Below are 18,529 nucleotides of genomic sequence, written 5' to 3' on the forward strand. Positions count from 1 at the left end.
CTGAAATAAAGCCAATAAAACTTATGTTCTCCAACACCTTTTTGAAAATACATCATGGTCTCTTCTGTCACTGTGTCTCCACGCTCTTTACTTGCCTTTAAGATGACATGCTTCCTCTTCAGAAATGTCTGGAAGCCAATATTTCATCAGTAGCATAATACTTTGTTCAGTAGAAAATTTATAATGATACTTTCAGTTCTATTTTTATGAATGATGTAATTAGTGGCATTATCACAAATTTGTGTTTATTGAACTAAGGTAACATGTTGTAACAAAGATTCCCGTATGTTTCTAACTACAGGACTTTTCAGGAGATGCACACATTTCTCCTGATACTGGTCATACTCATGCCTTCCTTCTACTTCTTTAAAATAGTAATTCCATATACTTAAAGGAGAAAATCTACCTGCTCCCTGAGACTCATGTTTTCACATTCTCCAACACAGCAGTACTAACATTGTGCAGCCACATTGTGAGCCTTGTCAGGGGAAGTAGTGAGCTAATTTCCTTTTTCTTTTTCTAATAGTTTGTGGAGTGTTGGTATGTGAGAAGGGTGAAGGCAAGGCCATATAGAATCATAGAACAATTCAGGTTGGCAAAGACCCTTGGGATCACTGAGTCCAACCATTGACCCTACACTACAAGTTCACCCCTAAACCATATCACCCAACACCACATCTAAGCGACACTTAAACACATCCAGGGATGGTGACTCAGCCACCTCCCTAGGCAGTCTGTTCCAGTATCTGACCACTCTTTCTGTGAAGGATTTCTTCCTAAGGTCCAGCCTAAACTTGCCTTGCTGCAGCTCTGGTTCTGTCCCTAATTACCTGTGAGAAGAGACCAGCACCAACCTCTCTACAATGTCCTTTCAATTAATTGTAGAGCATGATGAGATACCCCCTCAGCCTCCTCTTCGTCAAACTGAACAGACCCAGCTCCCTCCATCGCTCCTCATAAGGTCTGTTCTTCAGGCCCTTCACCAGTTTTGTTGCCCTCCTCTGCACTCGCTCCAACACCTCGATATCTCTCCTATACGGAGGTGCCCCAAACTGAACATAATACTCAAGGTGCGGCCTCACCAGCGCTGAGTACAGAGGGACAATCACCTCCCTTCTTCTGCTGGTCACGAAATTTCTTATACAAGCCAGGATGCCGTTGACCTTCTTGGCCACCTGGGCACACTGCTGGCTCATATTCAGTCGACTGTCAATTAGAACTCCCAGGTCTTTTTCCGCCGTACAGCCTTCCAGTCACCCTTCCCCAAGCCTGTAGCGTTGCATGGGGTTGCCATGACCAAAATGCAGGACCCTACACTTGGCTTTATTGAAATGCATGCAGTTGGCCTGGGCCCATCGATCCAGTCTGTCCAGGTCCCTCTGTAGAGCCTTTCTACCCTCCAGCAGATCGACACTCCCTCCCAGCTTGATGTCATCTGCAAACTTGCGGAGGTTGCAGTCAATCCCCTCATCAAGATCATTGATGAATATGTTTTATATCTTTTGACCATGTGAAATTTCATTATTTGTGTTAGATTGACATGACTGTGATCACACTTAATCTTCTTTACTTTCTTCAGTGAATGTAGCTGAAAAATACCCTCTGAGTGTTTAGAACTTCTAACTTGAAGGTGATACATAATTAAGCTGTTCATGTTGCACAGATACCACGTCCTTTAGTATGAAGTATTTTGCCTGTGTCTTCCCTCCTAATTCCTTTTTAAAGACACTTCGAGGTAAATATACCTCTCACTGTTGTGATTTTCTGTGGCTTAAAGCCCAACGCATTCTATGATCTACAAAGTGGATAGCAATCATCTATAGCGACCAGCCCTAGATTTTGGTCATCACTAGGTTAGTTAGGAAAATCAGGATTTCAATAAACTGAATATAAGGTTAGAGTGATTCCAACTTAGTTTCCATTTCTTCCCAAGTTACCAGTGACAGTTTTCCTTCTTGGTCATTTTTAGCCTACTGCCAGGCTTTTTACTTTTTAACTTATCTTACACGGTCCCCTAGACCACTGTATCTGCACAAGCCCTGAGGATTTCTGCTGAAGTGATCAGCAATGAAATGTTGGCATTTGAATTGTCTTTGTATAGCTTCCCAGCTATGTACCCATGGAGTGAGTTAGAACAATTCACACCTTCTTATGCTTACATCTGCCAAAAACTTCACATTGTGGGTAATCCTCTGCTTAGGAAGGCCTTTTTCGCAGTCCTGAATGCTAGAATTTGTAGAGGAAGGCTAAGGGCTAGGACCACAATTACCAAAAAATTGATTTCTGTTTCATTCAGGACAGCAGAGCCTGTGGATTATTATTTTTGAGAGAATCACAGAATGGTTGAGGTAGGAGGTATAGTTCCACCCCCTTCCTAAGAGCAGAGTCAGCTTGTTGCCCAAGAGTGTATCCAGTCTCTGGGCGACCTCTGGACAGCCTGTGCCAGTGTTTGACCATGCTCACAGTAAAAAAAAGTGCTTTCTTATGTTTAAATGGAATTTTCTGTCTCTTTGTATGACATATGCCCCAGTCCCTTAATGATACTTGCCCAACTTCAGGCTTCTTCGAAAGTCTGAAAGAATATTTCAAGATCCTGGCAGCATTTTCTGTCCTATGATGGAACTGCAATTTTTATTGCCAATATTGTTGCAGAGAGAGTGCTCGTGCATATGAATTGAATTATGTAGTGCATTTTTTTCTCCTACTTTATCCCATTATTAGCACTTATGGTCATTTTATTTGCTTTCAGTTTTGGTCTGAGTTATGAGCTCTGCCCATGCAGGATATCAGATATCCTTTTCAGTTTCTTGAGAGGATGAGAGTGCCTGACCCCTGTTGACTTCCTGGCAGGGTGGAAAAGTATAAAGTGGCACTCTATTCACTGCACAAGGCATACTCCACCAGGCATTTGGTCCTGTTGTTCATTTCTATCTCAGAATTTCTGTGAAATGTGCTTGAAAGCAATGCAGGAGGTAGATGCCACACTGCTCTCATCTCTGCCTGCAGGACACAATGGTAGGTACTCGCTAAACCTTGCAAAGTCTGGTTCTCTCGGTCCTCAAAAGCACCCATTTAATTTTACTTCTCTTCTGATACCTATCTGGACTAAGATTTAATCAGATACTCTTGGTTTTGTGCATGTGTATATTTGTGCAAGAATACATACAGGCACATACAAAAAGAGTACTGGAGAAACCCCTCTTGACAGATCCAACCTGTATGACAGCTTATAGATGGTAGGAAAATTTTTGTGACAGAATGGCAGATTGATCTGAGTAACTGATTTTAGTTCCTTCTCTCCAGCATGCATTTTACTTTCACTCTTCACACAAATGTCTTTTGGGTACCCGTTAACTGGTGTACACGCTCTGTCTTTGCACTCTCGAGAAGGCGAGGGACTGTCAGCCATCGAGGCTGGTCTCTGAAGTCTGATAGCAAGAGACAGATAGCTGGCAAGTAGTGGAAAGTGATTCTAGGAAGGTGAGATAGTTGGACTGCTATAGAAGTGGGCTGTGCTTGGCGTAGTTCTCCGAAGCAAGACAGATTTTATAGAATTTGTTCAACAAAATTCAGCGCTAAACTGTGTGACAGTGGTTCTGGCTCTAGCATGTTTTTTATCTGGCGCGTTCTGTCTTCAGATTCCCTTGATCATCTGCCGGGGTGCAGCCTTCTTTTGCGATGCACTCAGCTGCCTTGACAACCGTTTTGCACTACAGGCGTGAGCAGAGGGTTCCAGATTTCTGGTTCATTTGAGGGGATCATAACCAACAGGGCTGCAACTGATCACAGCGTTACATTTCCCTTGCAGCTTTCTCTAGGTCTGGTGTCAAACAGGTTTGCATCTAGTGCATGTGTGTTGCAGATCTGTGATACGGTAAAAGTTATGATGTCCTGAGCAGCCTCACACTATTCATAACTAACAAAATCCTTTTCAGAACTGAAAATATTGTTATGAGGAAATGACCATTTCAAATCAGCAAATCGCCTCTTACTCAAACATGCATGGTGCATTCTTTGGCTAAAATAGGACAAGTGAAGTGTGCAGCAAGTGCGTAGTTGTACATGTTTTAATTTTTTCTCAACCGTCAGTATTTATTGGACATTCCTACAACTAAGGGGAATGTGGTCAGACCCTTCTAGGGAACACATGAAACTCCGTAGTACAACACATGCTAAATATTAGCAGGACTTTGCATACAGAGTTCACTTCTTTTCCTTGTGAAGTCACTGCACTAATTAATTCGCCAGTTATTTACAGGGCATTCAAGATGGAAGGTATTAATTAAAATAGGCAAACAGAAAGATACATATTCAGGTCCATATCTAATAGCTGTCTTGATAAGCACTTGACATCTATCTGAAAATTTGTGATCCTGGTTTTATTAAGGACTACCTTTATGCAGGGTAACCTTTTTCCCCCCTCTAATACTCTGCAGTTCTCTCATACAGGCAAAAACATTTATTTTTGTTTCTTTTTCCTCCTAAAGCAGTATCAACTTCATGGTGAAGGACAGAAGAACAAAGTCATTTCACCCAGAATAAATACATTCTGGTTTCATTCAGAATAGGCCTAAACTAGACCCCATTCATTAAACTCCATGAAACAAACACTGTTAAGAAATATCATCAACATCAAATCCAAAACAAAATGGCCAAAAGTAACTGTTTCATCCCACATGGAAAAATTAAACATAGCAATTGGGTTTTTTGACTTTTCAAACAGGGCAGATCTTGGCATCTCTTATTATTTTTATATATTTTCTGAGTCTTTCATAGTTATTCAACAGCAAGTTATTTTTTTAAAAAGTAAATTAATTGTTGCTATCAATGTTTTTAAATAAATATGTAACAGAAGTGGAGGTCGAGTTGAAAAGGGTTTCCTGAGCAGCCACACTCATCCAAAGTACGGAATGAGAAATGTGTGATTTTGTCTACCTTGTTTTCTGCTGGCAAATAAATTCAGGACAACAAGAGGCTGTCCAGTAAGTTCTTGGACCTGTGTTTTGATACAGGTGACGGAAGACAACTTGGTGAAGGATGACCATGAAGTAATAGAATGTGAGTTTTGGGAAAGGAAGGAGGGAAAACAGCAGAGTAAATGCAGTTGGCTTCAGGAAGGACAACTGTAACCAACCTGGAGAAAGAAGCCTAACAATAGGTGTTGCTAGGTCCTTCAAGAAACTTGACCTCTTGGATTGAGTGAGGCTTTTGGTGCTGCCCCCAACAACATGCTCGTAGGAAGCAGGGAAACTGAGAGTAGGTACAACAATAATTAAGTGGTTAAGTGTAACTGTCAAACCTCAGGGACCACGTGTAGTTCTGAAAGGGTCTGTGGTTCCTCTGATGTTAATCAGTCCTTTTATTGATAATCATGGATGATGGAAGAGAAAGCATGTTTGTTAAGTGTCCTAGTGACACCATGTGTGGAGATGCTATAAGCGCTTCATGGGACACAATCAGAGTTCAGTCTTGTTTTGAGGAATTGAAGAAACAGTCTGCAAAGTAGTAGCCAGGTCAGTGAGAACAAAATTCTGTGCCAGGGGAAATGATTCTGTGCCTGGAGGAATGATGAGTGCCACAACGAAAGGCACCTGCCCAGGCAGTGCAACTTCAGGGAAGGATCTGGAGTAGTCTTGGTCAAATGCTGTAATCTGAGCTGACTTTGTATGCGTTGCAGAAAGGGCAAACATCTGGCTGAGATGTCGGGAATGTTGTCTGTAAGGCACATGTGGTAAACCTACTCTGCAGCTGGAGCCCTGAATTAAGTTTTGCACCCTGCAATCCAAGAACATTGTGGAGGGGACAGCAGTGGTCAGATGTTTAGGAAACATGAGCTGTGTGTAAAGGTTGAAGAACTTGCGTTTATTTAGGCTGGAGAAGAAAAGAGGGAAGACGTAATAATGGTATTAAAAAATGTAAAGTGACAGCTTTGAGAAAAAAGAACAAACATTGCCTATGTTCACATGGGCAGATTAAGGAATGAGAGGCTTACATGACAGCAAAGGAGATTTAAGTTAAACACCAAGTAAAACTTTCTAGCAGTAAGGTGGTTTGTACTGGCACAACAGTCACAGGAGGCAATGGAATTTCTGTCATGGGAGGGCTTTTTAAAAAAGTAAGTTGGATAAGCATGTGTCAGGACTGATGGATATGTTTGGTGTGTGGCTGGTGTTCCTCTGGGCGAGGGAGAGACAAGATTGCCTCCTGAGGTCCCTTCCAGTTCTGTGAAATAAATTCAGTAGTGAAGTTATAATGGTGATTAAATAACCTCTTGAAAGAGACTTGATAGATGAGACTTTTGGTTTATAAATAATCAGCAAGGTGTGTTTTAGTCTCTGCATCTTATTCAAACCTATCTATAGTTTCATATTCTCTTTTGTCTCTCTTAATATTGGAATCTTTTGTAAAAGTGAACATCAGCATTGAAACAGACTGTTTCCTGAATATGAAACTTTTCCAAATCAAAGCTCAACATGAAATAGAAAGACGGGTTTTAAAATTACTCTTATCGCTCTGCAACAAGAATTGGAATACATCATTCTTGACATTTCTTTTTAGAGTTACCTTGCGACTCTCCAGTCCTCGCCTATCTTGTACAAGGTTGTCTTCTATAATATTAGTCTGCCCAAGAGTAAATTGAATCCAAAATTCGTCAGGCTATTCAGACAGCCACACACATATGCATAGATACATACAAATATATATACACACACACACACACACACACACATATATATATATCTGTGTGTGTATATGTATAAAGAAGACCATTGTTTAAAAATATTCTAAGGAAATCTGAGGTTTGTTTTCTTCTACAGCATGATTTCAGTGAGGGGATAAATTTGCCTTGTCGGATGTTTTAGTTGAGTTTGGGGCAGTTGCACTGCTGACTAGTGCCCTGCAAATGCAACCTGAAAGGTTGAAGAAGGAAGAAGGTGGTTTGCAGGTAGATGCCTGTGCTTGTGGTAAGGGAGAGAGGTAAATCTCTTTTAAGAGTGAGTTAAGGGCTTCAAGGAAATGGCAGATTCACTGCTTATCGCTTGGGGAATCTGCAATAAAAGCAGTAAGAATGTTTTATTTTACAGCAGCAACCATGTACTATGAAGTGTGGTGGCTTTCCCCAGCAGCTCGCTGAAATGTGGAAAGGTGGATCTGGCAGAACATTCAAAGTTACTTTCATCTAGTTCTGTCTTTCGTCACAGAATGTTAAGGGTTGGAAGCGACCTCTGGAGATCACCTAGTCCAGTCCCCCTGCCAGAGCACTTAACACTTTTGTGTTAATTCAGTCAGCTCAGGAAGAGCAACTCAATCTGCATTTGGGGCTTTATTTTGCACTCCCCCACTCAGGTTTCTGGTCACCAGCTTGCAGTTTCTCTTGTACAGCAGCTTTTGCTTCACTAAAAGGGATACAGAAGGCTGGAAGGAAAAATGTAGTCTAAAGGCTAATTTTCTTTATTTGTATCTGAGTTCTGAATGGTGAGTATTAGTGTTCGGTTCCGCAGAGTGCCATAGATGTGTTATTGCTTTCTCTCTATGAAAGAAAAGCCACCTTCAGATGGACTTTGAAAGTAGAAATTGGCATAGTGACAAAAACAAAAGAAAAGAAATGAAAACTTGAAGAAACATCATAATGATCTTAAATATGCACAAATTTGTCTGAGTGATTTTTTTAAACAATTTCTTAAGAAGTGTATCTTAAGCAGCATTGTAAGAAGAAGAAACCTGTGGCATTATAGAAATTAATTAGTTGTGGTTTAACAATAAAAATAGGAGCAAATAATACTTTTGTAAGTTCATATGAACTCAGTGTTGTAGCACCAAAAATAAATGTTAGAAGCAGTTTAAATAGTTGAGCTGAATGTGAGGGCCACCTGCTTGGGAGTGAGTTAGAATGACCTTATGTAAATCTCTTATAGTGTATTTTCAGGAGGATATTCTAGCGTTATCTTGAAATGAAGCATATTGTGTAAAGATAACAGAGAGCATATTATCAGGTTTTTTTCTCTGACAATAGATGCAGAATTTAACTTTTATTTACAATAGTTGTTATTTCTAAACAAGAAAAACCCCTAAAAGTTATGATAGAGCTCTTTGCTGTTGAAAGGATGGATTCTTCTCTTGGGCAACAATGATCAGGTAAGCTTTTAAAAACGCTTTTGAGGGAGGAGATTTGTTGATGCTTCCTGTCCCTTTCTTCCCAGGTCTCGACTCCTTCACTGAAAAAACCCAAAAGTTTCCACCCAGGCTATATTACATTATTTCATTTATAGTCATGGAACTAGAGTGACCTTCTTCACTGTGATAACTGAGTGATTGAGGAACTCCTGGAGTCTGCGCAGTGAAGCTGAAGGGACTGCTTCTTTTTGGCCAGTAAATTCACAGCTCAGGGCCTTACTTTGCATATATCAGGAATTCTACTTTGCTCTATTCTTTCTTGTTGCGTAAGGAATGAAGTTGCCACCAAGACAAATTTATGCTTCATGCTAAACCTGTACAGTCGATAAGAAAAGTTAGGGGAGGTAAAGAGTGTTGCCTGGTGTTATCCTCAACATGATGTCATAGTGCACATGTTGGAAAAATAATTTTCAAGAAATCGCTGCAATATTACTGCAGCTTTAGGGTTCCTTAGAAGTCTGCAACTCCAGTCGTCTCACGAAGAATTTACATAGAGCGATTTAAGTTTTGAACTGGGGATTTCCTCTCTTCCTGTTTGTTTCTTACATTTTGAGCTTAATACAAAGCAAATCTCAAAGCTTTATAATGGTTATCGGATGGAGGGTTTTCATAAGCCTCACTGTTTGCTCGGAAGTCTTCTGTTTTATAAGTCAAGTGAAAATAGGCATTAGCTTCGACACAAAGGTAGAAGGTGGGGAGTAGCCTTTGTGTTTTAAAGTCAGTGTTGTCCCTACCTTGTCTTTGCCCTGACTCAGGTTTTGTTTTTTTCACCATGCTTCTGACTGTCTATTTCTGAGCAGCGGGCTCAGTCTTAGCAGTGAAGTGGGCTTCTTCACTGTTTTTCCATGCTCCTCTGTGGAGGCATCTTTAAAGTTCATCTTTTACTTGTTTTTATTCTTTTCAAAAACCCTTTATCACACATCTTTATCACTTCTCAGTGACTTTTTCAAGTGTTGTTGTCTATCATTGTGCATTTGGAATACTTCCATGCACTATATTAATTACTTTTTTGTGGTTCATGCAAGCTCTTTATTGAAATATTTCCAACTTTTCCAGTAGTTCTTTTCAGAAAGAGGAACTTAAGCACTGTGCTATTGCTACATAAAATCATTCGGATTCTATTTTTTTCCATATTAAGGATTTTAATTTATCATTTTTAATTTAACATTACTGCTTTTTACCGTACTCCGTAGTAATGTTAGATATTCGCAAAGGCATTTTAAAAAAAAAAAGAGCATTAATTGGTAAAGTTTTTTATTTAACAAGGAGACTTTCTCTGCTTCCTCTGTGCAGTTGTTCCATCATTCACACGGTCTGATTATGTGCAGTTTTTCAGGACTTACGAAACAAAAACTACATGTCCTCCTCACAAGTGGAGCTGGTGTTCTTTTGTTTAAGCAATAATTTTATGTTAATCTTTGGTTTTTATTATTAGGATATTATTAAATGCCTCCACGTATCTTTGCATACCTGATGCACGTTGTGACTGTGAGAGCATGGCTACATAGACCTTTCCTTTGTTCGTGCTTTGAACGTGCTAGCTTGCCACCAATGGTGGTTCCCAGGCTGGTGCAAGCATCACAAAGGGGTCAGGCCAACCAACTTGCAATTTCAGCTGAAGCTTGAGATTGTGAGTTTTGAAGTTTTTTTTTTAAAAAAAAGATAATTGTGGGGAATATTGAAAATTTTTATGCAAAAACACACAGTTGCTTATCTCTGGCTAATAGTGGATGAATCTGCTCATAGCAAAAGATATATCCTAAAATAAGACCAGACAGGTTGCTAGGATGCTGGCAGTGACAAATGAAGACTGCAGGATCATTCAGGATCACAGATACCTTAGGTAAGTTGCAAGACATATCTTACTCGGAACTACAGTATATATGGAAGGATTCACAGAATCACAGAATGTCAGGGGTTGGAAGGGACCTCAAAAGATCACCTAGTCCAGCCCCCCTGCCAGAGCAGGGTCATCTACAGTAGGTCACACAGGAACGCGTCCAGGCGGGTTTTGAATGTCTCCAGAGAAGGAGACTCCACAACGTCTCTGTTTATTTTAACTGACTTAGTAGAAATAAAAATTCTGGTGCTACAGATAAAACCTTTGTGAAAGTAAGCTGGGAGGGGAGTAAGATATATAGTATTTGGAGCACTGCAGTTTCATACAGTCAATATATTTTTGAACTCACGAGCCTTTTGCAGGCTTTCAGCAAACAAGCTTGCAGCAGAGCCTTAATTACATATTTTGCAAAAAAGTTCTCAGTTTTTAAATACAGTGTGCTTGCCAGAGGTGATAGATGAACATGTAAGTGCAAGTCTCCAAAGCAATAAAATGCATCTTTGATGATGGGGGCACTGCAGAACGCAGGAAAACATTGTAATAACATAGATAAATGCAGACAGAAGGAGGAAAGAGTATTTATTTGGCCAGATACATGTTTTTAAATCAGTGCATGACTGCTTGACCTGAATACCTTGTTTCTGAATAAATAATTTCTTGAACTTTTTAGACATAACAAAATAGAAATAACCTTACAAATGGAACAAGCTTTTGTGACATTCATATAGAGCTGCATACAGTATATTTACCTCTTGGGTAAATGTAGGGTACTTGGAAGATCACAAAGGACAGGGTGGCAGCAATCCACATCAGGCTGGTAGTAACCAGAAGTTATGTGATGACTGTTTAATATCCTAAGTCTTTCAGAGCTAAGTGAGGTGCCTTGCTGTGGGACACCTGTGCCACCAGTAGTGTTCATCCTCTTGCCGTGAGCTCATAGAAACCTGGTTACCTTGTCCAGCACTGCTTCTCAGTCAATTTATTCATTTTCTGGTTTGGTGGGATGTTTTTAGATGCATTCCCCATGGGAGCTTCCTCCTGCATCCCCTGTGCTTGTGGTATTGTCAACAAAGAAAACAGTGGTGGGAGGGAGCAAGGCCCAAATTCATTTCAGAGGCTTGAACTCTTTTGGTTTCAACTGAAGCAACCTCAGGCAGTGAGACCTCTGACTCACCCCAGGCACTGTTCACCTGCTTTTGTTTTCAGACCTTATCTAAGCAGGTAATCACAGACCTCCATATCTGTCTTGTCTTGGCCAGATACTCAAGCCTGGTGCAAAGTAAGCACAGAGTTTAAGTATTTTCCTGCTCAGCTCCTGAAGCCACTCATTCTTTGTAGACTTGTGGAGTTCCCCACAACCAGCGATGGTTATGAATATGAATTTTTCTTCTCTGAGTGACAGTTCAGCATACTTTTTTTTGTTTGTTTTCTTAGCTTTGTCTTTTTCAGTTAAATAGTTGTTTCATTCTTTCAATTGTTAGTACAAAGATATAAAGGTAGGTATGGCATTGAACAACAGATTAAAACATAATGTGGTGTAGAACAATGTGAAGCAGTAATTGAAAAATATGTAAGTTAAGTAAAAGAAAACAAGTAATTAAAGTACCCTATATCGGAGTTCAAAGCCAGTCCCTGTGGAACTTTTTGTGTTTGACAGCTACTAGCAGTCACGAGGCTGATTTGGTGACTCTAGACCGGTACTTATGTATTCAGGTCACGCTTTGTTCTCTTCTTCAGTTACAGCTTCAACCAGATATGGTACCCTCTCTCAGCATTTCTTGACAGAAGTCAGGCTAAAGGCTTTTCAGGAGTGGTTAATGTACTCTCTATATTGATATTATGAGTTTAAGGGTAAGAGGAAAAGAAGAAATCATTATATGTGAAAACTGAAAATGCATACATGTTCAAAATTATGCCCAATGGCTTAGGAAAAGGGTAAATAGTGACTCTCTCAAGCTCCTGGGCTTTGTTTGCCAGAAATGAATCTATTTGGAAGGGTAAGAGGAGGAACAGAACAGTATTTCTGCAGTTGGCGTCCACCTTATCCTTGCCTCAGGGAAAACACAGATGGTGACAGTTCGACAGCTTCTAACCCCATCTTTGATGATCAGCTTTACACAGCTAGTCGTTATGAATTGTGCTTGTAGTTAGTAGTGAAATGATACCAGTGATAAGACAGGAAAGCCGTCCATAAAGATGCATTTCACGAAATTTCACTGAGAATTAAGTCCTACCTTTACCTAAAATCTTTAGTTCTTAAGACTTCTATACAAAACGATTTCAGTGTTGTGCTGGAGAACTTGGAGGCCTTCCATTTAACTAAGCATATTTTGTTTCAAACTAAAAGCCCATATAGAAATGCAATCTATTACTTGCTTAATAATTTCAATTTTATTTTTTCATGTATGCTTCTCTAACCTAGAAGTTTTGGATTTGTTGTAGAGTATTCATTTAAAGCACAAATCTTATAGCAAGTCCTTTCTTTTCTTTTTCTTTTTGTTCATATTAGTATAGGGATGCCATGGTGAAAGATGCATTTCTGTGGGACCTCTCTCACAGTGGTGATTAGCTGGTCTCAGTCCATCTTCTTCCTGGCCACTTTGTAAGGTTAGCCTTTCTCAAAGGCTAACAATGCTGGCTGTCTTGGTAGAACGCTTTGGGATACACAGAGTACTCTGACTATGGTCTCAGAGTCACTGGAGTTTCATTCACTTCACAGAAAGCACCATTCCCCAGCAATAATTAGAGAAAGAGCCCATGGATTGAACGTGGATGTTGACTATCCTGATTCTTCAGGTCACTGGTGAGGTCAGTCGCTGGGTATGTGCTGGGAAGATTCCTGGACCACTGCATCACACAGAGCTTCATGGACACAGGCTGCAGACAAAGCTGCCCAGAGGGCAGGGTGGATGGAAGTAGGTGGTGATGCTGAGAAATCATCCACAAAGGCTCCTGTTGCACTGGAGACCAACTCTGGCTTGCCGTGAACAAGCTTAAGAAGCTTGCCGAATAGAAAAAGCACTTTGCTGCAGACGGAATATTCAGCCAAAAGAGAAGAAAGAAGCGCTGTAGTTAGGACTCCAGGAATAAAGCTTTAAAATAAATAGAAGTACTTTCAAAAAATCTACAGTACTTTCTTTTGCAACAAACTCAAAATATGGAACTGCTTTGCAAGGGACTACTTTTCACCAGCTTAAGATAATCAGAAAGCTGATATTTTACCAGCTTCCCATGAGCTTCCCAGAACTAATAGCTATAAATCCACCATAGGGAACAGGATATTGTATTTCTTCTTCTTAAGAGATAAAAGAGGGCTGATGACTAATGCTGAAGTGAATTGTTAAGAAACTTATTTACTTAACTGAGCCTGCTTGTTTGGTATGTGTCCCAATTAATTCACTTTAGTTGTGACCATATTGAAGCAACCTACACCCTTGTGACCTACTCTTGTAATTATTACCATACTCCTCTTTTGATTATGTACTCAAAAAGCTCTGCTAAAATATCTGTAGCATTAGTACAGTCAGATTTTTCCATTGTTTTGAACTCAGGGATAGTAACAAAAAGAATCATTCTTTATTGAAGTTCTTGGAGGTTGTGTGTCACAGCCCTTGTGGGATGGAGTGGTCTTCCTTTCTAATTTCACAAAATTAGTGTTTTGAATAGGCAGAACTTGCTCTCTCACTAGAAATTCTTTTAAGAAAAATGTGTTGTTGAGAGGTGCCTCGTAATTCCTCTGGTGTGCGAATATTGTGCATATTATAGGGTCACAAGAGAAAGTAACAGCAGCTGAAAAGAGGATGGCTGTTACAAGTATGGCCATCCCTAAACTTGCTGAGGTTACTGTGTGGAATCTGCCCCAAATGAGGTACTTTATTATTGCATAAACTAAGTACAATATTTGAAAGCTCATTGTCTAAACCACAGTGGAGCCATCTGAACACTTACCTGTGAAAGAGAGACTCTTCCAGACATGGCAGTCAAATTTGCTGTGGCAGGTGACTGTCAGTGAGAGATTTCCTGTGCAAGTGGGCTGGTTTATTCCTCAGTGCTTCATCAGATGAAGTTTTTGCTGGTTTGTGCCAGCCTTCACAATAGTAACTTACACTCAGTAAGATGTTTTTGTACTCCTGTCCTCAGCTACTCTCCTGCTGTTTACCTGAAAGTCCAAGTCAAATGGTTTTCCTCCATCTCGGTATGCACACCTGCTCTGGCAGAGCTAGTTCTGGGCAGGCAGCGTCAGTTGAGAGAAGGATACTCTGCACGATGCATCTTTCATTCCAGTGGAAATAGAAGGTCTTTTACTTAGAAGCAAGTCTTAAACCAAGCCCCCTCGCCACTGGCTGTTGTATTTGGAAAGCTGTCGAGTAGCCTGGCAGTTTTGTGCACCTCTGACAACAGCGATCCCTTCTCCTCAGGCAACAGGACCGTTGCAGAGAACATTTCTTTACATAAGCCTCACCGATACTATTTCTATTACTGATCTAAGTAGTATCACTGCTATCCACAGTCTCTATCCTCCCTCCTCCCTTCTGTCCAGGTCAAAACTGTCCATGCTTTTAACTTCCTGAAGTGCTGCGTACCTTTTATTCTCTTCCTCATTCGCAGTCTCTACTTTCTTACAGAGTACCTTCATGTCTGTGTTTTATGCTGTGTGGATTTTCTTTTCTTGTATGGCAGACTCTTTCAGTTTCTGAAACAATTAAAACCACTTCTTTAAAGATAAGGGCTCACACTGGGTCTCAGTTTTTCAGTGGCTGGCCCTCTAAGATGCTGGGGATTTTGATACCTGAGGACAGCAGGTGCTTGAGTAGATCTTACCCCAGATGCCACCCACTTGCTGATATGCTATGTCTTCTCAGTGTAATATTTGTCCAAGCAATCTTTTGTTCTCCTTCAATGTCAGGCTGCTCATGTAGCAGAAATTTCTGTCAGTAGAAATGAAAATGTTTGGAAATCTTCCTTCAGACATGAATAATAATCCAGTGTAAAACAGACCACCATCTCAGACCAGGACTTATTCGTGTCACCAGGCAAAGGCCGATGATTGAAAAAAGCAAAGGAGTGGTTTCTTCACAAAAACAAAATTAGAGGTTAATGCTTTGCCCTGCTCACTCTTAACTTTCTCTCTTTACGTGATGTGACTTAACTCTTTCTCTATGTCTGTGTCTAGAACTTTGACTAAGTGTTCTGCTTTAGAGTACCTATGAAAGATTAATTTCCTTTCCATCGCTGGGAGTTTTCTTTTTGCATTAACTCATATGGCAGATCACACAGCATGCAGCCGAGGTGTTGCGTTTCATATGACATCTCCAGCACTCTACTGAATGCAGTCTGCAAGTCTTCAGAGGTCTTTAAAATATGACTTTCTGTTCATGTGTTTTTTGGCATAGAAACAGAAAAGCTGGAACTGGAGGTGGGAAATGGATTGCCATCCTGGAAATTTAATGACCAGCTCTTTCAAGTGTTTGGTCGACAGCAGACTCTGTCCCGGCATCTCTCACTGCACACAGGTAAGCCGATGCTTTGTGGTTGGGTGTTAGAGCACTGAGGAAATCTGTGTGTTCAGCATGTTTTGTTTAAGTGGAGGAGGAGGAAGGTCAGCAGGTGTGTGATCCTCAGCTCCGTGTCCTTAGAGCAGAGCCAACTGCAAAAACAGGACAGAATATCAGACTGATGTTCAGGGAGTTAACTGTCGTTTTATTTCTTTACAACCTGCTTGTAATTTATCTTTACAAAATGTGTAAATTCAGGTTTGTCTGGGTTCCTGTAGACCAGCTAGTAGATACCAACTAGTTAACCAAGCCTATTAACAGATTTGTGAGGAGAAGGCACAGCCTGTCTTATATTCACCTGATGAGATTTTTAAATGTCACTGAACAAAAAAAGACTTGGCCTTGCTGTTTCAGATCTGGTGAAATGGAACAGATTTAATATCTGTCATTCATCTTTGCTCTCATCATCCAGTCCTTCTGAGGGGAACAGGGGCTGTCCTACCCCATATTACTTCCTTAAAGTGAATCAGCTTTAAATCAACTGATACTAACAGAGTTTTTATATGGAAGATGCACCTTGTCAGCGTGCTGAGGTGCACTTCACAAAATAAGACTTGAAAGCAAGAATTTCTGATGTAGTGCTGAAAAATATTGCTGGTGTAATGCCACTGTATGTTGTACCTTCTAATAGAGCCATGTTGAAAAGGTTCCAATGCTCTGTTCTGTGGTGTTGTGCAGTTTTCTTAGTCCTAAACTGCTCTGCTGAATGCCTTTCTCCTAACACTTGTAGCGTTGTATTTCAAATTTAGAGCAACAGCTCCTCAAAGGGAAAGGTTGTAAAAGCTGATGCAATGTTTGATTATTTTAATCAACACTTTGCAAAATAAAGCCTGACACAGAAAAAATGTTCTGCCAGGATTTAGAAATGTTTATTTTAAAATAAAATCAGTTTTCTTTCAAATTGTATAAGTTGAGAAGCATCAGAAACTTGTGATGAATTTGTTTTATTTCTTCAGATGTTCTTAGAGTGAGACATTTTTGTTAGTTTGTGTGGGCTAAAGTTACAGCATTCGCTTTCCTCCTCGCCTTCAGATTTTAATACAAATTCATCAACCAGCAACCCTCTGCAACTGATCGCATGGGCAACCTTAAGAATAACTGGACCCAGAAATCAAATAAAAGATGCTAGGTAAAGGAAGTAGTTGTAGAGTATTGACCTGTTTCTCTATTGGCTCTGCTGCAGCTCTCAGAGTAGCAGTTGCCCCAGTTTTCCAGTTTATGAAGTTTTGTATTATCTGACTACAAATGGTAGAGCAAGTTAAAAAAAACTAGCCCTAAACTACCTCAAAAAAATTTTTTTGAGTAATCGCTGTGAACTCCTGTAAGTTTCCAAAATGTCAAGCTTCCAAAGTACCTCATTCTGAAAGCTGCTTGGAGAAACCCAAAGGAATGCATACTTGGTTACTGGCAGCTTTAAAAATAGCTTGCTTAAGATGAAGTATACACTTAAGGTTTTCTATTTCTTTTTCAGAAGAGAGAAAATACAAATGCCACTTGTGCCCCTATGCTGCTAAGTGCCGTGCTAATCTGAACCAGCACTTGACCGTCCATTCTGTGAAGCTGGTGAGTACAGACACTGAGGACATTGTCAGCGCTGTCACTTCTGAAGGCAGCGATGGAAAGAAGCACCCTTATTACTACAGGTGAGGACCCAGATGAGGGCTGTGCACCAGCCACTGGAATCTGAATGTCTTACCTGCCTGCTAAGGACCTGTTACAGGGCCACCCTTCTGGTTTTGCGGGGTGGAACCATGTTGAAAATATTTCTCTTGCCCATTTCTGACTTAGGCTAAGCAGCAAAACCCAGCTGGCTGCCTCATGCTGTTTGACTTGGCTAGCTGTCGGGAAGGACTCTAGGGTTTGCTTTGGGGCTGAGTTTCTTAAATGGCTTTGTGAGGCAGATGGAGTGTTACAGGCCTCCGTAGCTTTTTATGCAGCGTCTGTCTAGGTTTTGTGTTTCAAAACATCCCATCATGTACACAGCGAATCTAAGGCACTGTGCTTCCAGTTGCCTCTGACACCTCCATTGTTTTCATCCAAATCTATGAAAGCAATCAGGAAGGCATAATAAGAATTGTTGTACCTATATACACGTTTCCTCCATTTGCCAGAGGTACGGACATTCAGTGACCCACCTGATGAAAGACAATCTTTAGGAGAATTTGCCTGAAAAATTAAAAGGAATTGCCCTGGTAGACTAGGTATTTGGATGTTCTCCTCGTATACGCATCATTGTGCACTCTGCAAACTGTGGTACACACTGCAGTGGCCATGCAGATTATCAAATCACTCTTACTTTTAGTCAAAGTGCCATGAGCAGATTTAATTACAAATTCATAAAAGTAAGAAGTAAATGAGACCTTGCCAGATTAGATTATCTAGTCCGTCTCCTGGGAAGGTAAAATAGTGCCCTAGAGTATACTCCTTCTTTAAATGTTTTTGGCTTGTTTTAAATGTTAATGCCCTAATCAAAGAGGAGGACTCTGCAAAGAAAGTTAAATTAACGGGTCCTTTCTGTTGCCTCTCAATATCACTCTGTTTATGTACTGGCTGTGAAATCTGTATCCCTGCTAATTATTTGCATAGCTGATGACTGCTGTTTTCCAGTCAAGCATAAGAAATGTTTGAACTGATTTTTACTTGCTTACACTAAAACTGCCAGGCAGTTTTGCACAAGATCCCAGTTTGGCATGGGAACCATTCCAGGGCTTGAAAATAACTCCTGGAGTGTGCAGCAAGCTCTCTGTTTGTCAGTGTATCAGCCGTACTAAACATCTTGGCAAAGCTGCAATGCCTCTTATTGCCCAAAGGAATCAGTTAGGTGATGCGCAGCATCTGGAATCTGTAGTTTTTAATTAACTTTATGATTATTTAGTGTCATTATAGCATGTACAGGATTGTTGCACTGTGCCTGCCCTTAATCGCATTGGCATGGCCATCAGTTCAAAGGCAGTTCAGC

General features: G+C 40.4%; 1 protein-coding gene across 1 annotated transcript in view; it reads left to right on the forward strand.

Moving 5' to 3' along the window:
- LOC104275717 (zinc finger protein 827-like) overlaps positions 1–18,529 on the forward strand; it is a gene marked incomplete at its 5' end in the record, with an annotated part of 61,475 nt that overhangs the window by 34,557 nt on the left and 8,389 nt on the right. The window contains 2 exons of the mRNA XM_009871752.1: positions 15,415–15,528; positions 17,042–17,213. Coding sequence (XP_009870054.1) covers positions 15,415–15,528; positions 17,042–17,213 — 286 coding nt within the window. The remainder of the gene's footprint in view (positions 1–15,414; positions 15,529–17,041; positions 17,214–18,529) is intronic.

The sequence above is a fragment of the Apaloderma vittatum genome, unplaced genomic scaffold (assembly GCF_000703405.1).
Source record: "Apaloderma vittatum isolate BGI_N311 unplaced genomic scaffold, ASM70340v1 scaffold13486, whole genome shotgun sequence".
Classification (NCBI taxonomy): Eukaryota; Metazoa; Chordata; class Aves; order Trogoniformes; family Trogonidae; genus Apaloderma; species Apaloderma vittatum.